Source organism: Macaca thibetana, chromosome 5 (genome assembly GCF_024542745.1).
Source record: "Macaca thibetana thibetana isolate TM-01 chromosome 5, ASM2454274v1, whole genome shotgun sequence".
NCBI classification, from domain to species: domain Eukaryota; kingdom Metazoa; phylum Chordata; class Mammalia; order Primates; family Cercopithecidae; genus Macaca; species Macaca thibetana.
The window spans coordinates 101,829,623-101,856,726 of record NC_065582.1 but is presented as its reverse complement, the minus strand read 5'-3'; the positions used below and the strand labels follow the sequence as shown (position 1 = coordinate 101,856,726).

Here is a 27,104-nt window from a genome sequence, read left to right as displayed (position 1 = left end):
ACAGAGTGCTCGTGTGTGTGTGCGCGCATGTGTGCATGTGTGTGTAGGAATGGATGGGGTGGGTGCAGGGCAGGAAGCACGTGACAGACCACCACCACACTGCAGTTTCACACCCTCCCTGCAGCGATAGGTTTTAACTGAAAGGCTACTACTCATGCTTTACAAATTGATAGTCCCGCTGAAAAAAATATAAATTCTTCCAAAAAATACTCTGAGGTTTTTGTGAGCAGAATTGGTTGTAGAATGGGAAATAGATCATACAGTTTAGGCCATTTGAAAGGATTTGTCAGTTGATTATTGCTGGAACAGAACCAGTGTCTAGACTTCTTGTTTGTGATGCCTTTTTCCACCCCACCCCCCCCCCAAAAAAAAAGCAGTGCCTTTTAGCCGTTCTTACTTAATCATTCATGGCTGCTGTGCCCACAATGGGCTTCATGGGGCCTCATGTGATCTTTCATCAAAGACACAGTGTTTTAAAGTCTTAGACCATTGGGGATTCTGATTCCCCTTATTACATGGTAAATGGTAATGGCTCATAGTCAATAGTTAGGAAGTTGGTGAATTACTGAGATTAGACATTTACTGTCAAACAGTGATAAGTTTTTTACATTTGTTTTTCATTCAGGTACTTTGTTGTTGAGTGAGTTTAAACCTATCCCAGCACACCCCACTTCTTTTAACTTTTGCACTGTTAGTTGACATATTGTCATAATATGTATTGAAAACATTTCTGCGTATAAAACATCAACACTAAATTGTATTTTTTATATGTACTGTTTCATGTGACTGTACAGAAGCCTTGCAAACATATTAAAAATTATATTGTATGTGATCTCAGGATATATAATGGTAACAAAATCAGTGAATCCAGCATTATTACTACTTTTCTCATATTATTTGCATATTCTTATCAAGTGAGTGTTTACAATTATACATGTGGACAACAACTACTCCTTGTTTTTGTTTTTATTTAAACCGTGTCTTAAGAACTGGAATCCTTGGTTTCATAATTAAAAGATGCCCTCTTTGTAGAGATCAAAACAAAATTTCCAGAATGTTTTAAGTAGCTCATTTAATACAGATTGAGCCTTTACAAATTTTATATGCTTTAGAAAAATATCTTTATGACACCAATTATGCAAATTACCTCACTGGTATAATCAAAATGACCAACTGGAAAGAAACAAGTTTTCTAATTATTCATATTGATCTTTAAAGAACTGCTATTTTATTTTATTTTATTTTATTTTATTTATTTATTTATTTTTTTGAGACGGAGTCTCGCTCTGTCGCCCAGGCTGGAGTGCAGTGGCCAGATCTCAGCTCACTGCAAGCTCCGCCTCCCGGGTTCACGCCATTAAAGAACTGCTATTTTAAAATACTTCTTCCCATTGGATTTTATAAGTTTCAGTGATGTTTTAGAATTTAGTGGCTATTTTTTTTTTAGTTTGTTTTTGCTTTAGTTGATGAAAGATAAGAGGGCAATATTGTTGGCTTATGAAAGAGCAATTTACCTAAAGGTAAATTTTAAAAAACCAAATATGTAAATATGTGTACATATATTCACATATATGTAACACATATACACACGTATTCAATATGTATCTATAGGATATATATCTCCTATCTATAGGATATATATTATATCTATATATTACATCTATATATTATATCTCCTATCTATAGGATATATAGGCTCTCATTTATTAAATGAACTGAGGTGCTAGCACATCTCTAACATGATCTTCCAGTGTTTATCTTGGAGTATTATTTCTTCATCTTCTATCTCAAGGAAGCCTACATCCTTTCTTTACCCCACCCAAACATGCTGCCTGATATACCTACCCTCCCCAACCTCACGTTCTGATGTTACTGTCATATCTGAAACTTTGCATTCTGAGAAATATATGTCCCCAAACTGCATTTAGGCAACTATTCCTATAGGTGAAGACATTTGATGAGGTAGTAGTGGTTGATGGATTGTAGTCACAAGATAATACTTTTTTAAAATTTGAAGACTTCTGCATCTTAAAAATATCACTGTTTTGTGAAGTTGTCTGGAGTTATCATACCGATATAAGCTAACATATATTGCTTCCCAGGAAAGAGATTGAAAATTCATGATAAAACAACTCTGTAATTACTTTTTGGTTATCTTATGGATCTGAATTTTGTTTGAGATGTCATGAGATGGCAAAATCGAGTATTCATTTTATAAATATTAATTGTATATCAGTATGAGTCTAGAATTATGCTAAGGCCTTGTGAGGGATGCAGAGATTAATATTAACCCTAGTTCCTGCCTGTGGGAAGCCAGTCTAGAGAAGAAAGATTAGAACACTAAGGGTTACAATCCAGAGTTGAATGTGGTTGGAGAGTCAAGGGAGGGAAGACTTCCAGAAAAGGTCAGCCAGTGGTTGTGACATCCAGTGACACACTACCCCTTTTTCTAGGTTCCCCCAATAGGAGTAGAATTCCTTGTTCGCTCCATGATAAATTTTTGTTGGGAGATAACTGTAGGTGACCTAGAGATTCCTCATTATTTTTAGATAATCTTTTTTATCCACCTCATTTCTCCTCTCCCTGAAAAATCTGTTTAGAGAACTATAGAGATTCTGCAGTTAGGGAGATTCTGCAGTTAGCCTAATTTGTGTTAGCCTTCACATGTGGCAGGCAATTTGACATTAAAAAGAGTCATTCAGGGAACATGAGAGTAATTTTTTGCTACATAATAGAACTTATCACTTTTAAGGAACTATCCAAACCCTTTCCATTATTTAAAGATATCTGGGATGAGATGAAGGGTAACTAATAATTCTTAAGGGAGGATTTAACAGTTAAAGTTGGTTTTGCAACTTAATGTAATATCACTTTATTTTTAGGAAAGCTTTTCAGAGCACCTTATTCCTTGTTTTGTAATCTATCACCCCTCCTTCCATACTAATCTTTTGCGTGGCTGTTTTTTGTTGTTGTTTTCCTTGTTTTAATTCGGACTGTAACTTTGCTCATATATCTGTCCAGGGATTTAAAAAATGTTTATCCTAAAATTCTGGGTGTACAGATAGATATATCTGTCCAGGGATTTAAAAAATGTTTATCCTAAAATTCTGGGTGTACAGATAGATGGGTAGTTGCCCATAGGGCATGATGCTTCTGAAAGTAGAATCACTGCTGGTTCCTTTATACGTTTTCCAGCTGAAGTAACACACCCAGGGCAGTATGAGCATGTTCTTGGAACAGGCTTAGCTATTTATGTAATTTATTATGTATCTGTAAAACACAATTTTATGTCAAACCTTGTTCAGCCCGGCCTTTTGGTCTCCTCCTCTAATTTATCTCTTAGAAATGATGATTATGGTGTCTTCATAGAAATGCATGCATTTATTTGTATGGAACTAGTTTTAACATGCATGATCTTATTTCTTCCTCAAAACAACCCTATAAGATTTTGTTCATTTCAAATGTGTCTTCTCACTATTTAAGTATGACTGATTAACAAAAAGGAGAGCGAGAATAAAAAAATGCTTCTCTTTCAATAACTTTCTAGTCTAGTTTGGGAAATGTGTAAGTTTATCAAGCGAACACTGGGCCAGGCCTTCAGAGCAAGTCCTGTGGCAACTCGAGGTCCACTAGGGAAGGCTGACTGGAAATCTGTTTTGTTTTGTTTTTTACAAAAATTCAATGTGGCCTGTATTATATGGGGTGTGCCCAGAGCATCAAGGTGTAAACTGGGGACAGTTTAACCTAGCTGTATGTTTGGAGTAAGGTAAGTTACATAGAGGAAGGCTAATAGAAAATTTAGCTGTACTTTGAGAAGAAGCTTTTGATCCCTATTTATTTCAGTCTAATATTTGTGTTTTCATTAATGAATAGGTAATAGGTCAGAATTTAAAAGGTTAAAAAAAGGATATACATTGAAAATATTCCCGCTACTCCTTCTCCCAGCCTCCATTCCCCAACCTTTCTTTCTAGAAGTAATTGGTGTAAGGACTTTCTTGTGTATTATTCCCAGTGGTATTTTATGCATAATAAGCAGCTCCATATCCATGTTTTCTTCTCATTGATACCTTTTCCATTTATAGAAATGGTGGCATATAATACATCTTTTTTAAAAAATTTATTCTTCTTAACAATATATCTTGGAGATTACCCCAAATCAGTGCACAAAGAGCATCCTCATTCTTTGTCATAGTTGCATAGCATTTATTTCTTTGTAGGTGGCATGTACCATAGTTTTCATAGCCAGTCAGTTACCTGTAGATAGACATTTAGATTGTTTCCAGTATCTTGCTATTTGCAAACTAGGCTGAAGCAAATAACTTTGCAAATTTTTTTTGTACATGTAGGAGGCAGTGCTAGAAGTTAGATAAATGTCTATGTAATTAGAATTTGCTGGCTATTGCCAAATTAATGTCTTTAAAGGTTGTAGCACTTAACCTTCCTACCAACCACAGGATTTGAGTGCCTGTTTCCCCACGTCTGTCTCATAGATGGAGTATTGTTAATCTTGTGGCTGTTTGCCAATCTGTGTGTGAAAAGTAGTTTCTCAGTAGTTTTAATGTTTCCAGGGAGAAAACAATGCAAAACAATTATCTTTTTGTCTCTTGTATGTTTAGTTCCATGTAGTTTAGTTTGTTAATTAAGGTGTTGCTTTATAATTCAGGCAGCCTACATCTTCTTCAGTGTCTAAAGCTGTAAGAGAAACTTAGTTTCAAATTCTGAGTTCTGGGTCTAAAAATATACCAGCCAATGTTTATGGGGTTGCCTCTGTGTGGCTGGCACCCTGTGATTCAGTGAGAGTTCTGGCCCTAACTTCCATGGAACATGTAATCTAGAGGGAGTAGAGAGGATGCAATAACAGAGAAAGTACGGATAGTTATGGGAGCATCTGCAAGAGAACCTGGACAGTTTTGGGAGTAAGGGAGCATCAGGGATGTTTTCCAAAAGATGTCTTTCATCTGCAACCTGAAGCCTCAGGAGGAATTATCACTGACACAGATGGAAGAGAGAAGAGGGCTCCAGGTCAGGGCAAGAAAAGTGTGAGTTACCTAACTAGCAAGTTGGGGGTAGATGAGCAGCAAATAGATAGTAAAGACTGAACAGTAATCCAAAAGGTGGTGACCCATTTGAAGAAAAATAGTTTGGACTATTTTTATACTACTATAGTATTTTTATAATACTATACCTTATCACAATAAGGAAATAGTCTCAAAGAGGATGAATCTTATCCAAGATTCAGCACCAGTCTTCAGCAGAACCAGATCTAGAATCCAAGATCTTTTGGCTTCCCTCGTCAGCACGTTGCCTTTGTGCTCTGTGTTTCCTGGTTAGTGATAACTAAGCCTTTTTGAGAATAGCATTGTTATAAAAATGCTGCTCTGTTGAAACTTGAGAGACTTAAAACACAATATTGCAAGAGCCTCTCAGTCTCAGTGGCATGTTTCTTCAGCCAGCTCTTTTTAGCTTATTAAAACAAACTGTGTCATGCTTAGAAGACATTCACTCACATATTTTATTTTGGTATCAGTGCATTTCCTTACAATTACACAATGTCATTCCAGGAGGAGTGAGAAATCAGGCCACGGCCAGCACTGCTGCCTTTTCTGGTCCGAAGCACTGGTAGTAGGAAGAGTCAGTTAAATGTGAATACCAAAATGCCTCTTTGTAGAAACAAAGGAAAAATGTAGCTCTTTAAAAAATGTTTTAGGTTATGCGTAGGACGCACCCTTCTAAAATACTAATATATTTGTTTCTTGCAGCAGTGTTGAGGTTTTTGGAAAACCGGTATAACAGTATTCTGAGCCAGCTCAGCGGCTTCAGAGCTTTTGTGTGTCCTTGGATAGGCAACTTAATTTCTCTAGGATTCAGTCTCCTCATTTTAAAAACTGGTATAATACCTACCACAAAGGTTGGTGTGAGAATTAAATAGAACTTTATGCAGAATTCCCTCAGGCATTTTTAAGTTTCTGGAATAGGGATGTATCTTACTGTTGATAGGTACATTTAGTGTAGTCCCCCTACCTCCCAAGCTAATAATGGTGCATCTTACAATCGATGGTATCAAATTGAGGTGATAATAACATATTTTAATGCAATATGAAGTACAATATGCATTCAATAAGTAGCTGCTATCATTTTTTAAAAAATTAAATAAGGCTCCTGTGTTAAGACCACATCCCAGGAGGAAAGTGTGGTCTCTCCTGGGAGGTTGGTCTACATACAGGAAGCCAGATGTGTGAGGTGGCTGCAGATAGGCAGAAGAGGAGAGCTCATGTCCTCTAGGAACCTATGATATTGAGGATGGGAAAAGGCAGTGAGTTTTGTGGTCATGTTAAAGTCAGTGTCTATACCATTGAGGAAAGAGCTAGCCAGAGAAGGACTTACAAACTAGATTTTCTTGATTCATGCAACTATCATGGAAATGCTTATTGTTGCTTTTTATCGTTTTGTGTTCTTTAAGGAAGTCTTACATTGAATGTTTTCAGCCTTATCTCAGTTGCGGTTTAGAGAGAGCTGGCCAGGACCAATTGTTTATTCTTTGACTATGGTGTTAAAGGGAGAGTCTGGCTCCTTTTAGTAGGAGTAGCTCACAGTAGTGACTGGAGACCCTGTTGTGAGAGTGAATTTTAGGAAAGGGGTTAAAAGCCAGGTGCAGGCCGGGCGCGGTGGCTCAAGCCTGTAATCCCAGCACTTTGGGAGGCCGAGACGGGCGGATCACGAGGTCAGGAGATTGAGACCATCCTGGCTAATATGGTGAAACCCCATCTCTATTAAAAAATACAAAAAACTAGCCGGGCGAGGTGGCAGGCGCCTGTAGTCCCAGCTACTCGGGAGGCTGAGGCAGGAGAATGGCGTGAACCCGGGAGGCGGAGCTTGCAGTGAGCTGAGATCCGGCCGCTGCACTCCAGCCCGGGCGACAGAGCCAGACTCCGTCTCAAAAAAATAATAAAAATAAAAATAAAAAAAATAAAAATAAAAAGCCAGGTGCAGTGTCACACACCTATAGTTCCAGCTACACTCTGAAGGCTGAGGTAGGAGGATAACTTGAGCCCAGGCCAGCCTGGGCACCATAGCAAGACCCCATCTCTTAAAAAAAAAAAAAAAGGGATTAGGGGATTAGGATGTAATGGTTTGTTTAACTACTCCTCCCCTTTTGGAAAACTTCCTTCCAGTGGCATGCTTGGAGGTGCCAAGTTGCACTATGAGACAAGGCAGCCTGTCCTTGTAGCTCTTTCCCTGTAAACAAATCCAAAAGATCTGTCCTCTAGTTTAAATGTCTCTAATTTGGTTGGAGAGAAGAGTGAAGATGTGAATCTCAGCTAGATGGAACATAAAATGAGCTCATACTATGCCAACTTTTCAGTAGCCTCTCTTTTAAATACAGGTTTATATTGTGTTTTGGTATACATAAAAGTAGGGATAAAGGGATATTAACTCTCTAACTTAAACAGTTCAAAATATAGGTGGGTAGAAGAGAAAAATATAAAGCAAATGAAAAATGCTAACATTTGGGAAATCTGGGTAAAAGCTATGTGGGAGATCCTCCTACTGGTTTTTGTAGTTTTTCTGTAAGTATGAGATTATTATTATTATTATTAATTTATTTATTTTTATTTTTTTTGAGACAGAGTCTTGCTCTGTCGCCCAGGCTGGAGTGCAGTGGCGCAATCTCGGCTCACTGCAAGCTCCTCCTCCCAGGTTCACGTCATTCTCCTGCCTCAGCCTCCCAAGTAGCTGGGACTACAGGCGTCTGCCACCACGCCCAGCTAATTTTTTGTAGTTTTAGTAGAGATGGGGTTTCACCGTGTTAGCCAGGGTGGTCTCGATCTCCTGACCTCGTGATCTGCTCACCTCGGCCTCCCACAGTGCTGGGGTTACAGGCGTGAGCCACTGCGCCTGTCCATATGAAATGATTTTTAAAGAAAACGTTAAAAGTATGTATCTTGAACATCTTTCCATGAAAACACCTATGTTTATGTTATTAAATCTTCATACCATGCCATTGTGTGGATGCACTCACTGTAAAGGCAGTTAGCTAGACTCCTGTTGTTTGGAATTTGCTAATTTCCAATTACTTGCCATTGGAAACAGTGCTTTGTGGATATCCCTAAATATGATATGCCCTCATATATTTGGAGTGAAATCCCTCTCCCCCTTTGAAACACCTTCACTCTCATAATTGACTTGACAGGAAGATTAACAGTAAATTAACCAACTAATGCTTGAATCTAAGACCTTATTTAGAATTTTAAATGGGTTAAATGGTGACTATTAGTATCTGGATAAGGTAAATGTTGCTAATCTAAAGTAAGCTCTCAAAATTTCTTCAGTCCTGGTTCATCCCACATAACAAAACTCTTGGGAAAAAAATGAATATTTCGGTGACATGAAACATCTTGGCAAAGTGTTGACTGCTTGAGTAATTACGAAGATCAGAAAGAAGTCTTTCAGTCTCTTGAAGGGTGCGGCTTTTTGAACTCATTGTGTTGGAAACAACGGACAAATCTTTTTTGCCTTCTTTTAAAATGTGCTTCACTATTTTTTATTGGTTGCCAAGTATTTTGATTGGATTCTTAGTCTCATTCCAGCAACATGTAGGATGAGGGGAATATTTTTTCCAGACTCAGCATAGTCTTGTGCTTGTTCTATTGATTCACCTTCAACTTTTAATTGTTATTTTTTCTAGTGATCCTTGTAAAAAATTGAAATAGAATACAATTACATTTTACCCTCATGTAAAAACAGCATTTCTGTATCTTACATTTGTGCTAAAATAGAGCACAAATGTTTAGTCCAGTTTGTAGGTGTTTCTTAATGGTTTTGAAAACAAAAAGGCCTGGTTGTTGGCATGCGTAATGCTGGAGATGAGTCCAGTGGATCCTGCCAGATGTAAGGGACACCCTTGATTCTCTTTGGTTGTACCTGACTTCTTGGCCCTACCTTGGTAATAACAAGCTGCCAACATTTTATTAAGACTCTTTCCAGGAAATTTACGTGTTTTAAAAACAGACTGCATCTGAATTTTTTTTTTTACTTTTAAATTTTATTTTTTAATTTTTATCTATTTTGAAATTGGGTTATATGAGACTGGCTAATTTTTGTATTTTTGGTGGAGATGGGGTTTCGCCATGATGCCCAGGCTGCTCTCAGATGCCAGGGCTCAGGTAGTCTGCCCGCCTCGGCCTCCCAAAGTGCTGGGATTACAGGTGTGAGCCACCGTGCCCGGCCTAAATCTGAATTTTGACATGTCCATTAGATTCCATTACAGGACGGTGTGAATGTTTGTAGGCACTATTCTTTCCTTTTTCTTCATCCATGGAGCGAATTGGAATGAGGGAAATGGTAGATTAATAAACCCTAGATTGCAAATTAGCAATCAGTACTATATTAAAGTACACTTAAATTAGAACCAGGAACAGGAAAGAATCCCTTGCCATCTGTTCTCTAGCTGCATGGTAGGTATTGTATTAAATGGGCCAAAAAGAGCAGAGCTTTATGCATAGCAGTGGCAGTAATGGGAAAGTTGTATGTTGTATAGTACATGCCGTACTGTGCCCACGATGCCTGGCTCATGAATTGACACAGAGCAAGTTGCTATTCTATTGAAAACCATGTTCCATGTCTCTAGTTCAGAAAAAGTATTGACTTTAATTTAACCTTGCCCACTTTCTTTGCTCTTAAAAATATGTAGACTGTAAAATGTCACTCCCTAGGCACTGTCTGGTGGTGAGTAATCATTATTTGTTTAGCCACGTATAAGGAAAAGGTAGAAATAGATCTTTCCTCTAAGACAATAATTAATCTCCTCTACCCTTCCAGTCTTTCTCTGAAAGAAAATTTGTGTGCATGTGTGTATGTATGTATGCATGTATGTATAAGGTGAAATGCTGACTTTAAGTAGAGATATTTTTAACTTTGAAATGAATTTTGGCAGGCTAGAATATAAAAATAATGAAGAGCTATCCTTCATTGGACTTAGGCCTGCTTACTTTGGACCCACTAACATGTTCAGATGATCATCATCTTTGTCTTCATTTAGTGTGGCTTATTGGTTAGCTGTTGCTATGAGGTAGCTGACCGCGGCACCTATTCTAATCTGATTTTGTACATCTCTTATTCCCTAGTTTACTAATATACTAGTTTTCTTTAATAAAGAAATTTTAGAAACTTTTGACCTGAGGGTCAATAGTTAGTCTGCCTTTGTCTCCATCATTACTGTGTTTCCGCACAAGATTAAGTTAGATTAATCTCTCTGGTCTTATTTCACCCACATGTAAAGTTGTTGTTGTTTTATATATATATATGCAGCCAGAGTACAGTGGCATGATCTTGGCTCACTGCAGTCTCCACCTCCCTGGCTCAAGTGATCCTCCTACCTCAACCTCCTGAGTAGCTGGGACCACAGGTGTGCACCACCATGCATGGCTAATTTTTATATTGCTTTTGGTAAAAATGGGGTTTCACCATGTTGCCCAGGCTTCAAATGTAAAGTTCTTAATACTTAGCTAGTAGAAGGTAAGCCTTGAGATGAGTATTGCTGCGTTAATAAGATCGTCCACCAGTACCATCACTCTTGACTCTTATTTGCTAACCTTTTATTCTTTGCTTTTCACTTTCAGCAGACCTACTCCAATGAAGTCCATTGTGTTGAAGAGATTCTGAAGGTGAGTTCACTGTTACTCTTTCTCATTGAAAGAAATATTTAAGTAGGTAGATGTACAAACATTTACATTCACTTTAAAGGACAGTTACCATTGGCTGGGTGTGGTGACTCATGCCTGTAATCCTAGCACTTTGGGAGGCCAAGGCAGGCAGATTGCTTGAGCTCAGGAGTTTGCGACCAGCCTGGACAACATGGCAAAACCCCATATCTACTAAAAAAAAATTAGCCGGGATTGGTGGCACATGCCTGTAGTCCCAGCTACTCAGGAGGCTGATTCAGGAGAATCAGTTGAACCTGAGAGGTGGAGCTTGCAGTGAACTGAGATTGTGCCACTGCACTCCAGCCTGGGCAACAGAGTGAGACTATGTCTCCAAAATAAATAAATAAACAAACAAACAAATAAATAAATAACAGTTGCTGTTCCCAAACCCCTTTTAACCATTTCTTCCCCACTCACATCTCCAAAGGCAAAAATAAACCAGAATAGTGACAGAAGTAGTCTTGGAATGTAATTGAATTCTCTACCAGATTTTATTAATTAAATTGAAGTCTACAAACTACAAGGCATTTGGACCAGATTTTTATGGCATCTCTCATAAGTTTTTCTGGTTGTCCATAAAGGCCCAGGAGAGTTGCTCACTTCCCAGAGAGGAAACTTCCTGTATTGATGTGGTGTGGGAGGCACCAGTGGTTAAACAGTGCTTGATTTATACCTCTTGGCATTCTGTATGTGATACCTAATACCTATGGCCTCATACGTACGGCCTGTTCTTCAGTGAGACCATGAAATTTTAAAGGAATAAAAAGAAAAATAGTGGGAAGTAAATGGTCATCTTTAGACTTATCTTGAAGGGTTACTTTTTGCTCTTGTTTATTGAAACTATGCCACGAACATTTGTGCTTCCACAAATACGTCATTGAATACATTACCCACTTGTTCAGTTTTTCTTGTACAAGGATGACAAATTCCTTCTAGAATTTAATTTCAGGGGAAAAATGTTAATTTTACTCATGAACTGGTGTTCTTTCTTTTTATCAGAGAAGAATTGTATATAATGTTTCCCATTTTGCCTTTAATTTCCAGGAAACCTAGAGCTTAATTTTAATGCTGAGGTACGGTAATTATAAAAACTGAGGGTTTTGTGTATTTTTTATCCCTCTTCTGTGGCTTTTAATTTGCTTCTAGTTCAATTTTAATTATATTCTTGTCTTTTACTGTAGGGTTTCTGACTTTTTTTCTTCTTTTTTTAATTAGTAGGAGAGATGTATATAACAAATGTGACTTTTAATTTGAATTGCTACTGCTCGTTTTTTCTCAAAATACATGTTTGCCCAATTTTAGTTTTTTAACTTTTCATTTTAAAGTATTAAGTGATGGTGGTGCTAAAACCAGTAATTAAGTTTATTGATTATTTCCTCACTTGTGAAATGTTTGACACTAGTAGTATCTAACCAGTTGTTTGGAAAACAGCTTGTTTTTGTTTTACAGTCTTTTGTCCTATTTTTAGTTAGGGTTTTCTGAGAAACAACCTCTAGAGAAACATGCTTTTTTTTTTTTTTTTTGAGACAGAGTCTCTCTCTATCACCCAGGCTGGGCGTGATCTCAGCCACTGCAACCTCCGCCTCCTGGGTTCAAGCGATTCTTCTGCCTCAGCCACCCAAGTAGCTGGGATTACAGGTGTGCGCCACCACGCCCTGCTAATTTTTGTATTTTTAGTAGAGACGGTGTTTCACCATGTTGGCCAGGCTGGTCTTAATGCCTGACCTTGAGTGATCCACTTGCCTCAGCCCCCGAAAGTGTTGGGATTGCGGGTGTGAGCCACCGTGCCTGGCTGAGAAACATACTTTGAACTGCTAAGAGTGAGGGATTTTTGTCAACCAACATGTAAGATTAAATAAGTTACCTTGATTACATTTTTGTGTCATCCTTTTCCTTTTCTATTTCTGAAATTTGTTGGTATGGTAAGTCATAAACATACTAAGGGACTTAATTATAAACTATGGCCTTGGCATTTCCTCTGAAATTGTGCGTTATTTGTTCTATCGTTATTTCAGAAGTATGTGCAGCAGTGCCGGTTTGTTGTCTTCTGCATATGTCAGATGCTTCTCTTAGGTTTTGGTGTGTGTTAATATAAGACATATCACATCCTTTATTTAGGAATGGTGATATTACAGCATCAGACAAGCATTTTTAATGTAATGAATCCATCCATCCTCCTTCCCTTCTCACCCAACATCATATTAGTGAATTCTTCCTTACCTAGAAATGCTTGAGAGTGAGTGGTTAATGCATAAATCATGCCCATTTATGTTTTGGAAATCATAACTTGGGAAAGCAAACAGAAGGATGTCCAGGACTGAACAGGTCATAGACCTTTTCATATTGGAGGCTGCCCCTTCTCTTCTGTGACCTCAGTTAAGTTCTGTGTCCCTGCTGGGCTTTGGTTTCCTCATTGGTAAAATGAAGGTCCTGGGCTAGTAGATGATCTCCAGGGTCCATTCCAGCTCTCACTTTTGACGCTGATCCAGATACTACTTTCCTTTGTGTCCCAGTTCCCGTTCTTATCTTGTACCAGCAATTTATTAAGATTGCCAGGAATGCACACACAAATCTTTCTGATGGGTGATAGAGACAGTAAATAGTTTCCTAACAGAGAAAATCAATCATAGAAAATAATGTTTGGTTCTCTGGGGTCAATATTTCAGGGGGAAGTGTTGTAATGAAGGGAAGCGGTGGCCTGTAACTCCAGCAGGCTAATGGAGTAAGAAGATAGCAGATAGACACTGTTAGTTTTCAGGGAATGGTCATGCACTAGGGTCCAGAAAGGGCAACATGTCCTTGGTGTGTGCATGGAGACACCTCAGATTTTCTACTTACAGGCAAGCCTGGCCTCCACAGCATCTTGGGGGGATTAATGTGGTACTAGTAGGCATTACCTCATTGCAGCATTTCCATGAGGCCAGTACAATGAGTGGTAGCACTGTTTGTATGTTCATTCATTTGTTCAACAAATACTTGTTAAGCCTCCACAGCACTAGGATGTTGTAGTGAATAAGACAGAGTGCTTGCTCTCATAGAGGTCAGAGTAGGGAAGAGAAATATATAGTGTCGGGTGTTGATGGTGCTATGAATAATGCAACAGGCCAGTAAACAGAGGGCTAGGCAGAGGTAAGAATTGGTGGAAAAGAAGCCTCGAGATAGTATCAAGTTGGTGTATTAGAGGAGCAATTAGAACTAGACAGTGTCTCCGGAGCAGAATGAGCAAGGAGAAGACAGTAGCTGTGGGGCCTGGAGCGCTAAGGCTGATGTAGGTCCCAGTGATTTGTGTCTGTTTGTGTGACAAGTCATTGTTAACGTAGGAAGTGAAATCAAGGCGTTGTGAGTCTTTCTGGGCAGCCTCTTCTCCTTAATAATGGCCTCAATTCTCTTAAGTCCCTCTAGTAAGCTAGGTATGTAGGGAAGTATATAAATGCTTTCGGACTACCAGGGAACCACTTAGGGTTTGAAAGAATTTATGTACTTTCCAACTGCCTAATTTAATAGCTGGGACAGCCTTAAGCATTGATAGTACAATGGATGTTTAGGAATAATTGGTGACTAAAAGTCATAGATACCATTGAGATTCCAAATAAATTATTGAAAAACATAATAAGGGTGATGTTTTCAGACACCTTCTCAATTATTACATATTTTTGTATTGTAACATTATAATGGTACTGTGCCTTAAAGTATCAAGTAAATAAAACAGCAGGAAGCTCTCTTTGGTGTAGTATTGAAATTCTTTTAAAACTGGACTTTTAATTAAAAGTTGTAATGCTTTTAATTTATTAAGTGCCTTCTGTGCACTATTCATTCGAGTACCATACATAGTACTCTTACAATACTTTGAAAATAAGTGATTCTAGTTTACCTCTTAGTGAACATTGAGGCTTAAGGTTCAGATGACTTACATGGCTGACGTGACTGGTAAGGATTGGAGTTAGGATTGCAATCTGGGTCTTTGGCTGTAGCCATTATTCTTTCCAGTGTATTTTAGGAAAGATCTCCTGTTGTGTCCTGAACAAAGCACATGACCAGTCAGTAAATAAGGGCATGATGTCACTTTTAACAAAAATTAAGTAAGCCAACGTCACTTGTGTTACCTGTCACTGTGCGAAGTCACTGCTGTCTCTCCTGAGGCTGTGGTAACCCACAGAGCTGCAGTGGGGAAGGGCAAGGGGAGACCTGCACATAGGTTAGAAGTGGAAGTACTTGCTAGAGTGCCATCTCCAGCTGTTGCAAGGATCAAATGGCATTTTTGTGGAGATAGGTTAGCCAGGACTTAGAATGAGGTGTTAGAATACATCATGTGTTATACAGGCGGGGTAATATAGCATGCTGTGGGGTCGCAGATTGCTGGTAGAGTTGCATGTCGATTTTTTGTTGTTGTTGAGATGGAGTCTCACCCTGTCACCCAGGCTGGAGTGCAATGGTGCAATCCCAGCTCACTGCAACCTCAACCTGCCAGTTTCAAGCCATTCTCCTGCCTCAGCCTCCCAAGTAGCTGGGATTATAGGCATGCACCACTATCATTTTTGTATGTATGTATGTATGTATGTATGTATGTATGTATGTATGTATTTTGAGATGGAGTTTCACTCTTGTTGCCCAGACTGGAGTGCAGTGGCACAATCTCGGCTCACCGCAACCTCAGCCTCCCCAGTAGCTAGGATTACAGGCATGCGCCACTAAGCCCAGCTAATTTTGTATTTTTAGTAGACATGGGGTTTTTCCATGTTGGTCAGGCTGGTCTTGAACTACTGACCTCAGGTGATCCACCTGCCTTGGCCTCCCAAAGCTGGGGTTACAGGTGTGAGCCACTGCGCCCAGCCGCATGTCGAGTATTAAGCCAGTTTGCTGGGCAGGTCTGACACATGTGGGAACCGCCTTCGACTTCCTGGGGTACCTTGACTCAGTCATTTTGGACCTCAGTTTTTTTTCAATCTGTAAGATGTCAGGGTTGTAGTTAATGATCTCCAGTGCCATTTTGGCCTTTTAGAAAAGTGTGTGTGTGTGTGTATGTGTGTGCACGTTTGCAATTTGACACATCTTTTTTCTGACATACTTGTTTTCCACAAGTATTTTTAGCGAAGTAAAATTTGTGGATGTGTTTAGAAGAAAAGAATTTGTGTCAAGATACATATCTCAATTGTAAGTTTAAGAAATCTTCCCTTCAACCAGAAAATAGTAAAAATTTAGCTTCTCAATGGAAAATAAAGGTAATTTTAAGCTCCTCTCCTTCAAAAAAGTTCTTACTTGCTAATAGTGTGTATCAGGGAAGGGTCAAATCCATTAAAACTCTCCGAAGTGGAACAAGTGACCTGAATTACTTGTTTGCTTAAGTCAAACAGGAAAGTTCTTCTTCCTTTGAACTGAAATAATACCAGGAAATGCAATAAAGAAGCTGAGGGAGAAAGAATGCATTGAGGAGAGAGTGCTTTTCCAGCCCAACCTGTCACCTATAGTCTTCGCAGCTCCACAGGCTCTGGCAGTACCTGTTACATACAGTTTATGTGCTTGATAAATATTCAGGGTGTTAAATTCGTTCACGTTCCATACCTTGATTGTCTTCTACACAAACTGACGTTTTTTAGTTTTGTATGTTGGAGAGCTTCAACTTTTCAACATAGCCCACTGAAATGGTTTTTGTTTTTTTTTTTTTAAGTACATGAAATAACTTTTAAGATTGTACTTTCCATTTACGATCAATCCATTCTACATTAAGTTGAAAATGTTAAGTAGCAATGAATGTTCTATTTTTAATTTACTTTTTCTTCCCTTTCCAAATATCTTTCCAGGAAATGACCCACTCATGGCCTCCTCCTTTGACAGCAATACATACGCCTAGTACAGCTGAGCCATCCAAGTTTCCTTTCCCCACAAAGGTAATTCCTTAAAAGTATGGCAGGCACTGCACCCACCTTAGTGAAAAGCATAAGGCATTGCTGTGAGGCATATTGATGAAGTATTACTTGTTCAAATCTTTGGAAATGAGGTTAAAATTGTGATTAATTTAGCTTCTACAGTGCTTCAGAATGCTTTCAAATATTCTCCAACTTACTAAGAACATCTTGGATTTTCATAAAGCTTTATAATTTATAAAAAGCATTCAGGACTTTCCAATACATTCTCTCATTTGAGGATCCTTACTTTAGAAATGGGAAAACAGAGGGGCAGGGAAATTGAGTGTGCGATTTCTCGTTCAGAATTAGATATACACATATGCACATACATCTTAGGTGTCTCACACACCCTACATTTTCTTGAGTTTAATGTGATCAGTTACACTAGTGCTGGTTTAATAACAAGCAAATAAACTGCTGACTTGTGTTTCTGTTACAGTATTTATGAACAGTGCGTTAAAACACTGCCATTTTCCTTTTTTTGGCTCATACTTTTGGATAACCTTCAAAATGTAGAAATAGCACCTTCAGATCTGTGTTTTCTTCAATCTGATATGCATGTGCATTGTTTTATATATATAATACAAAAATGGAGAGAGTAGGAGAGCTATTCCTTTCCATGATACTGTTGTGAAAAGAAGTTCTAGGCCGGGCGTGGTGGCTTATGCCTGTATTCCCAGCACTCTGGCAGGCTGAGGTGGGTGAATCACTTGTCCAGGAGTTCAAGACCAGCCTGGGCAATGTGACAAAACTTTGTCTCTCCAAAAAATACAAAAACTAGCCAGGCGTGGTGGCATGCACCTGTAGTTCCAGCTACTTGGGAGGCTGAGGTGGAAGAATCACTTGAGCCTGGGAGGTTGAGGCTGCAGTGAGCTGTAATTAAGCCGCTGTACTCCAGTCTGGACGACAGAGTAAGACCCTGTCTCTACCACCAAAAAAAAAAAGGTTCTATGTACAAAAACTCAAATTTGCCACTTTATATATTTATTTATCTTCTAATAATTTTTAAAAGGTGACTCATGGGCTGGGCGCGATGGCTCAGGCCTGTAATCCCAGCACTTTGGTAGGCCGAGGCGGGTGGATCACGTGGTCAGGAGATCAAGACTATCCTGGCCAACATGGTAAAACCCCGTCTGTACTAAAAACACAAAAATTAGCCGGGCATGGTGGCAGGCGCTGTAGTCCCAGCTACTGTTGGGGGGGCTGAGGAAGGAGAATCGCTTGAACCAGGGAGGCAGAGGTTGCAGTGAGCCGAGATTGTACCACTGAACTCCAGCCTGGGTGACAAAGAGAGACTCTGTCTCAAATAATAATTTTTAAAAAAGTGACTAATTATTGCTTGTTTTAAATTAAAGCAGTAAGCTCTGTAAAAATATCTTTGTGCAACAACAAAGGAAAACGAAACTCTAGGAAAGAAGAGAAGCAATGAAAGCTAAAATTAGGTTAATCAATGTTTTCAGCTTATGCATGGAACAAGTTTGCATACATGGATAGCTGCAAGTTATATAATGAAATAATTACAGAATCTGTGATGGGTGGTATGGGTGTTCTCTACACTGTTTCCATTGTTCTAGATAGTTGAAAGTTTCGTAAGACTATCCTTTTAATACTAAAAGCTCTTCAGTTTTCCCTTTAACTTTATAAACCTTAATCTTTTAATAATTAGATATTTTTATTTTTCCTTCTAGGACTCTCAGCACATCAGTTCTGTAACCCAAAACCAAAGTAAGTAAATTTGAAATGCTTATTGGATTGGAGAACAAAGCATAGCTTTTACTGTTTAACATAAAAACATTAGTAAAAAATGCCCCAACAGAGATGAGGCCTTCTTATGTTGAAAGAATAGGAAAGGAGAACAAATATAAAACTGTTCTTTATGTGAAATTTAAAATTGTTGGCCAGGCGCGGTGGCTCATGCCTGTAATCCTAGCACTTTGCGAGGCCAAGGCAGGTGGATCGCTTGAGCCCAGGAGTTCAAGACCAGCCTGGGCAACATGGTGAAACCCTGTCTCTACAAAAATACAAAAATTAGCTGGGCTTGGTGTCATGTGCCTGTGGTCCCAGCTACTTGCGAGGCTGAGGTGGGAGGATCACTTGAGCCTAGATGGTAGAGGTTGCAGTGAGCCAAGATTGCGCCACTGCGCTCCAGCCTGGGAGACAGAGCAGACCCTGTTTCAAACAAACAAAAACAAAAATAAGATTGTTGCAAAGAGTTAATAAAGATGTTTTAGTGAAATACTAAACAAATATAATGTGTTATTACTGACACATAGTAGCTGTACCAAATGTGACTCTCAGAGCTAGGAATTGTATACAACAATAGATTGGAGCATGTGATTCTTGTATTTTAAAAAGCAAAACTAAGAAATTTTTATAAGGAATATGACATACAGTTTGTCTAGCCCCACTATATTTGTTTGTCATGTAATTCTTTTTCAGTCTCTTTTTCATGGATTGTAAATACTAGAGAACTCAGAGGGAAATAGAAGAACACTAACTGGATCCAGCCTTTCTCTTCAGTAGTAATCCCTCAAATCAATAAATTCTTTATGTGCTATTTGTAAGGCAGGTCAAGCTTTACAAAAATGACTAGGATAAGCTGGGTGTGGTGGTGTGCACCTGTAGTCCCAGCTGCTCGGGAGGCTGAGGCAGGAGGATCGCTTGAACTCAGGGGTTTGAGACCACCTTGGGCAGTACAGTAAGACCCTATCTCATGTAATTTAATAGAAAAGTAAATAAAATTGACTAGAGTATTTGTAATCATTTAGTTCATCAAAATATGGTTAAGGAGTCCGGGCCTAGTGGCATGGTTGCAGTGAGCTGAGATTGCACCGCTGCACTTTGGCCTGGCCAGCAGAGTGAGACTCCATCTCAGAAAGAAAAAGAAAAAGGGGGGATGGGGAATAAGACACTTTCATAGGTGGTGATAACATGCATCAGGATATGGTAATTGCCAAAGTTGTGAAGTATTAGTCTTCAAATGATGGGGAGACCAAAAGTAGGGTGTAGAGGTATATATGCATGTTAGGAGAGGAGAGCTTATAGAGATGATTTTTTCTTCAAATTTGCCCACCTCATTCTTTTCCCTCACTTAATGTTTTTTTATGCTATTGTTTGAATTGCAAGGATATGAGGAGAGGGGCAAAAATATTAGAAAAGCAAGAAATAGAATATCCTTTCTCTAGAACAGAGGTGAGGAAACTACAGCCTGAAGGTTAAATCTGCCCTGCAGCTAGTTGTTGTAAATAAAGTTTTATTGGGACATAGCTACACCCATTTCATCTATTATTCTACAAATTGTAGCACAAAAAACCTAAAATATTTATTGTCTGGCCTCTGTAGATAAAATTTGCTGTTCCCTGCTCTAGAGATACTGAATAAGATCTTGCAAAGAAATCATGACTCAATTTTCCCCAAAATGCAGATAAATAAACCTGACCATATTGCTACAGTATTGTATGAGTAGCTAGGTAAAATTAACTGAAATGGATGACTCCTTGGGAAGATTGGGAAATCTCTTTTCTCAACATCTTGGCATGTAGCCCAGACCAGTGGAGTGTGCACCGGTCTGAAGGCAGAACACCAGCTCAGCCGTGGTTGGGGTTGCTGTGCACCACTCTGCCCCCACCTTCGGCCTGCTTGGGCTGCTGGTCATGCAGGTGGTATGTCTTCCACAGGGTTGCTCATGGTTTGTTTTATTGCTAACTCATGGTTTAGAAAGAACCTTTAGTCCATTAAACCATTTGATTTCCCCTTTTAGCAAAACATAGTTGAAGATGAACTGGTAAGCACTTTCTTGGCCAGGGATGGATCATCCTCTTGCCTTGTGCAGTACCGTGGGCCAATTCCTTGTTACTCTGATGAGAAATTGTCCAACATTGGTGGGTCTCCTGGAGGTCCTGGCTCGCCAGCTGTTTACCCTCACATCTTTTATGCTGCTGTCACTTTCTTCTGCTATTCCGGGAGCCTTATTTATCTTTGTGAGAATGTGACCTGAAAAAGAGGGATCTAGTTTGTTGCATGTTGGATGAAGAGGATGGTGGGGAATGGATGGATATAGCTTTCAGTGAAGAGAAGACACAAATTTCTTAAAGTATGCTCAGTAAGTCAACTCTGATTTCTTCAACACTGATCTTATGGTAGTGGTACATAGGTTTTAGAGTCTCTGGAGAGGGGATGTGGGGGGATTTTACTTGGATGCCCTAGTGTTATGTGTCCACAATTGCAAAACGTAACCAGACCCTGTGGAATTTAGAACCCAGTCACGATGATCGTGTGGAGTCCCTGTGAATGGTCTGAAGAGGAGGGGCCTCTGCCCCTCTCATTTGAAATCTTGGTCCTAGGTTTCTAGACAGAGGGGTGGTCATTCGAAAATACCATATAAGAGCTGCTGCCACCATGAGGGTAAAGTGACAAATTGCAAATATGCAAGGGTCTCCACATGACATTTGTGGGAAATGTCATTCAGCCCTGCCCAAAAGGTACCCATGTTTCTTTTTCACTTCCAATTCTGTTTCAGGTCCCTATTACCTCATGTCTAGACAAATGCAGCTGCCTCCACACGCAACATTTCCTGCTCCTTTCTAAGTTATGCCAGGTAGCACTACCAGAATAATCCTTCTGAGGAATCACTGTGTCATGTTCCTGTTTAGATCATTGATGTGTCTCATAGCCCAGCAAATACAGTCATAACTTCCCATCCTGGCCTTCAGAGCTCTGCTTCCGCATGTTTCAGTGCTGTCCAGCACAGAGTCTGTACCTCAGCCCTGCCCTTTCCAAACTCAGACCCTCTTCTTCATGTTTGCTCCCGCCTTCCTCTCTCTTTTGCCAGCATCACTCTGCCGGAATCTTGGCTGTCCTTTGTGACACAATTCATTTTGTTCTTTCTGTAATTTGCCTTCTTTGGTATTACCAAGAGAGCAACCGTTCTGTGGATTCCCAGGGCATTTAGTTTTTGTAATTGACTTGTGTACTTAATCTCACCCTGCCTTGGATTACAGATATTTATGGACCCATTTCGTGTCCCTCAGTCAACTGTGAGCTCTTTCAGGACAGGACCAAATGCCTTAAACATGTTGGTATCTATGAGGCAGTCTATAAATAGCTGCTGAATGAATGAATTGCAGGTGGGGAGTTGAATAATGAAGGGACAGGTGGGACGGAGAGCACCTAGGACAGGGCTGTCGAAAGAGAGTGATAACAGATCACTGATATCTGTGTGAAGTCACATGGGGGTCAGGGGACTGGGAGCACAGCCCTTCCGGAGTGCTTCTATGTGGGCCTCCACCCTGTCAAGGACAGAGAGGTCTTCCAAACATAGGAAAGTTCCTGGCATCATAGGTAGAGTGTGCTGCAAGCAATGCTTTTCAAGGTGTTTTTGGCCTATTGAGAGGTTTTTGATTCTGAACAAGCCTTCTCTTTAGAAGTAACATAAATGTCATCTTATAATGGTAAGATTGTACCAAGTGCAGTGTGTTTAGGTAAAAAGTGGGGATGGACATAAAAGAACTTACAACTAACGGTCTCGTAAATATGTGTCATTGTGCTGCTCTGATAATGTTTCTCTCCCCCACAGAACAATATGATACATCTTCAAAAACCCACCCAAATTCTCAGCAAGGAACGTCATCGTAAGTAAAATGCTTTTTGTGTATTAAAAATGTGTAGTATGAAATTGTAATGTCTCATGTAAACGCATTGCTTAGATTTTTCTTTTCTGCTTTTATGTAATGACATTAATAAGATACTGCTGCATTGTAAAGGGAAGAAAGGGCCCACGTTAATTTTTTTTGCTTGTTTGTTTGAGAAGAGGTCTTAACTCTGTTACCCAGGTGAGAGTGCAGTGGCGCGATCTCGGCTCACTGCAGTCTCCGCCTCCCGGGCTCAAGCGATTCTCATGCGTCAGCTTCCCGAGTAGTTGGGACTACAGGTGCCCACCACCATGCCCGACTAATCTTTGTATTTTTAGTAGAGAGAGGGTTTCACCGTATTGGCCAGACTGGTCTTGAACTCCTGACCTCAAGTGATCCACCTGCCTCAACCTCCCAAAGTGTTGGGATTACAGGCGTGAGCCACTGTGCCTGGCCTAATATTTGGATTAAGTTCCCCTGTTGAGGGTGTATGTACCATTGGAGAGTTTGCTAAAGGGTCTTCTTGAGGGGAAAAAAGGTTTTTGAGCCATTACTTACATATTAACTGTGGAAATAGAAGGCCTTGGCTCTTAAGATGTCAGTCTTAAATAGCTTTAGCTGTTGGAAACAAGTTTTGGGGGATGTGCACGATTGAAGATTTTCCACCCTTTTTTGGCCTAATTTACTAATAAAGAGCTAATCTTATTGCCCAGCTATTCTTTATTAAGGCCAGTAAGTCCAGATATCTTTTGGGTTTTTGGAACATTTTAGACTGCATATTAAAATTTTTTAACTGGCATTTTGACCCAATTTGTCATTTCTTGATGGTGTTGAACTGTTACTTCTTTACTTTCATATGACAAGAGGTGGTCATAGGAACTAAGTGAGGAGGTCTTCCTTCAGTGTCTGATCTGTCACTAACTCTGTGTTGCTGGTCTCAGGATTTTAGGTGGCCCAGGAGTTTAAGCTCCAGCTTTCCTTTAGTTTTAGGCACAATATTTGTTCCATGTATTTTGGAAGGTGGGGATTGCTATGGGTTATTTAAAAAACTATATATTGAGCTAGAGATGTTATTTTATCTCCTTGCCATGACTAAATGTGGGTCTGGGTTAAGTGTTTGTTTCCCAAGTGCCAGTTCCTTAATGTACTTTGTTTTCATTTCACCATGGCTGAATGAGGGGAAAAGGAACAAGAAGACGGGGTGTTTTTTTGGTCTGAAAGATGGGTTTTGTGCATGTGGTAAGAATGTATTTTATTTGTGGTTCTGGTAGATGATGAGTTTTTTTGTTGTTTTTAATGCCTTTTGCTGGGAGAGTAAAATGTTACCTTTTATTAGTTATTCCCTTTTTTTTTTTTTTTTTTTTTTGAGACAGGGTCTTGCTCTGTCACCCAGGCTAGAGTACAGAGGACTACAGACTATAGGGACACACCCTGCTATTTTTATTTTTTTTTAAGAGGTGGGGTCTCCCTGTGTTGCCCAGGCTGGTCTCCAACTCCTGGGCTAAAGCAGTCCTAGTGCTGAGATTACAGATGTCAGCTTCCACACTTAGCGTCTTTTTATCTTTTTCTTTTTCTCTTTGGAGACAAGGTTGCTTTGTTGCCTAGATTGGAGTGCAGTGGCTCTTCACAAGCCCAAATAGCACACTGCAGCCTCAAACTTCTGGGCTCAAGTAATTCTCCTGCCTCAGCCTCCTGAGTAGCTAGGACTACAGGCACAGGCTACTGTGATGCCCAACTCCTCTTCACTTTTCTTTCACCTTTTCTTTTTTTTCTTTTTAATTTTTACTTATTTATGTTTTAACATTTTTAGAGATAGGGTCTCACTATGTTGCCCAGGCTTGTCTTAAAACTGCTGGACTCAAATGATCCTCCTGCCGCAGCTTCCTGAGTAGCTGGATTACCAACACACACCACCACAGTCCCTTTATCGTTTTGGAAATTTTACTGGCTGCTAAATTCTAAGACTCTAGACTCACTGACATGGATTACATTTAAGGAAGGAGGAGGTTTGTTAAACCAGTTGATGGCTGGTAAGGAGTAGAATCTGCAGATCAAGGACCACAACTGTAAGAATTCTGTAGAAGCTCTGTAACCCTCTGTAGGGTTTTACACCGGGTATTTCTTTGTGATGGTTTGTTGTCAAGCCCTGTAGACCATAAAAGACCCTGACCACTGTCTTTGGGGCAGCCAGGAAGGGACGTATCCCAATAGACCCAGGGATAGCCTGGGTATCCCAGTTGACTGTAAGCATAGATTGGGGTTGCTCTTCCAGGAGTAGAGTGGGTGGAGCAATTGCACCAAAGTGGGGAAGGGACCGCGTCTCTGGCCAAAGTGGGGAAGGGACCGTGGGTAGAGGAAGAAAGGCAGCTGGGTCTGCCTGAGAGGTAGCCTCAGACTGAGCAGGCAGAAGTCACAGCCTACCACTCCAATTTCCATCAGCTTTCAGACTTTCAGAGACCATTCCTGTGATGACGCTGCTCAGTGAAATGAGTGGTTTTCTTGATAGCAGTGTTAAACCACTCAAATCAGAAGTGCCTGAAAGTTGCTAACAAGTATATCTTGTGACACGTTGTGTTTGCTTTATGGAAACTGTTAATTTACTACATATAAAATTATCTAGGAAAGAATATTTGTGATGATCCTAATAGATTTATAGAAGGGGTAGAAGTAGGACCTAGTGGAAGGGAGGAGAGGCAAGAGTAACATGGAAGAGAAGTGATACTGAGGCCGAGTAGATAATGAGTGTTGTGTGGACTTGGTGATTATGTGGGGGATGGACATGGTGGTATTGATAAATGCCAAAATGAAATGTACCCTTGGGAAAAAGGAATGGCTTTTATGAACTCACTTTTAATGGAGATTAGAAGAAAGTGGTGTCCCAATTAATTTGCAAATTGCAGTCATTGTTTCAGATTTTGTATGGCAAACCTCTTAGTGTTCACAGGTTGATTTGATCTATTGTCAGCATTAGGGTTCTATGACATGCAGTTAAACTATTTGAGTGGCACATAGAGTGCTAGGGAGATATTCTAATGCATTTTGAATGTCAGAAAAAAATTATTAATTACAGGGTCATTTATACTTTGATTTAAAAAATCAATCTAGGTCTTAATGCTTTTTCTTTCAGAGTTATGAGGACTTGGGAATCCTTAGACAAGTGGAATAGGACATATAAGAGGATAAAAAGAGAGGCCCAGTAGTAAAGGATAAGCTTGTGAGTGGTCTGTATTAACTCAGATATGGGTAGGGGGTAGCAACATGATAGAAGGATGTAGGTATGGAATTAAATGTAATGGTTCAGCATATATTTCTCACTGTAGTTTAAGCTGTAGTTATTTCTCAAATAATGAATTCCTTCTGTAACGTTCTGTAGGTAACTGATTAGCTAGGATGTTAGTGCAATTTGCCCCTAAGTTTAAGAGAGGGTGTATTTGTTTAAGGGCTCTTGGTTTTGGAATCCTCTTCCTTTCCAAGGCTTAGATCTGTGAAGTGCCTAGGACAAAGTACAAAGTATTTATTTACAGTATTTGTGACCTTCATATAATTGTGGACAATTCTCTTTCCGTGCAGCCGGATTTAGTTTACTGGTGTCTGCATTTGTCAGCCTCTGAAAGAGGACAAACGTGTTAATATTTTAGAAACTAAAAAGCAATTTATTTGGATATTCTAGCTAACTTGTTTCTTCCCCTACCCCCAAATTGCCAAGTCCTTACAAAAAGGTACCCTCCATTATTTTTCTTGTTTTTGGCCTCTGAAATCAACACTTAAAGTAAGAGACAGAAATTAGTCATTATAGCAATTTGAAATATTTATTACTTATGTGGAAAGTTTCTTTTGAAGTGCGGGAAATATCTGAATGTGAAGGCTGAGATTGGGATTGTCCCTCGAGTTGGATGAGAAAGACTGGGGCCAAGTTAATAAAGGCTGGGATGAGTCTGATACCTTTTCAAATGAGCCTGAGTTTTCAGCTTTTACTCAAAACATTGTTGGCTTTTAAATATTTTGGTGAATAAGGAAGACTCCTTCTGTTTATTGTAATATAAAATTGTCACATCAGGACATAAGTAGTTGTCAGCTGAAATGTACTAGAATTAAGTCTGAAGACATGCTTTACTTGTAGAATATTTAAATCTTGCTTAGCCTAAGGAAATTAAATTTTTCCTCTTGTTTTCAAATGTTAGTTTATACTGTTTGAACCTGGATATTTAAATGGCTAGGTCTAACTGAAAGTACAGTTTGCTGATAAATATTATGGAAGTAGTAGAAATCTGCTCCACATGTAAAGCTTAGAACTTGACATTGAAGTAATGTCTACATCTCTTATTCACAGTTCTTCCACTTCCCAAAAACAAGGAACAAACATTTGTGCTGGTTATTTGTACATTTGTAGATCTGCATTAAGCCTTCAGCATCGTAGAACATTTATTAAAAATTTTTTTTCACTAAGTGTTCATCTCACTTTTTCTTTTCCTTTTTTGAGACAGGGTCTCATTCTGTCACCCAGGCTGGAGTGCAGTGGGGTGACCTTGGCTCATTGCAACCTCCACCTTCTGGGGTCAAGCGATCCTCCTACCTTAGCCTCTTGAGTAGCTGGTACTACAGGCACACACCACCGTACCTGGCTAGTTTTCGTATTTTTAGTAGAGATGGGGTTTCGCCATTTGGCCCAGGCTTGTCTTGAACTCCTGGGCTCTGTCCACCTTAGCCTCCCAAAGTGCTTGGATCACAGGCATGAGCCACTGTGCCCGGCCCCACATGCTTTGTGCTTGGTGCTGCTTTAGGTACTTGGAGAAACTGGTCAATAAGACAAAATCCTTGTCTTCCACATTTTGTAACAAACTGTAGGTGGCATGTAACACAGAACAAGG

General features: G+C 39.6%; 2 protein-coding genes across 7 annotated transcripts in view; both read left to right on the top strand.

Moving 5' to 3' along the window:
* Nucleotides 1-27,104, top strand: part of SPP1 (secreted phosphoprotein 1) — an 899,378-nt gene that overhangs the window by 5,309 nt on the left and 866,965 nt on the right. The gene's annotated exons all lie outside the window — the stretch shown is intronic.
* Nucleotides 1-27,104, top strand: part of AFF1 (ALF transcription elongation factor 1) — a 207,353-nt gene that overhangs the window by 138,644 nt on the left and 41,605 nt on the right. For 4 of the 6 annotated variants that reach the window (XM_050790409.1, XM_050790413.1, XM_050790411.1 and 1 more), the window contains 4 exons: nt 10,620-10,664; nt 16,502-16,588; nt 18,295-18,331; nt 22,182-22,236. In XM_050790409.1, coding sequence (XP_050646366.1) covers nt 10,620-10,664; nt 16,502-16,588; nt 18,295-18,331; nt 22,182-22,236 — 224 coding nt within the window. Of the gene's footprint in view, nt 1-10,619; nt 10,665-11,747; nt 11,777-16,501; nt 16,589-18,294; nt 18,332-22,181; nt 22,237-27,104 lie in introns of those variants that run through there. The other 2 variants (XM_050790415.1, XM_050790410.1) reach the window with 2 other exon arrangements.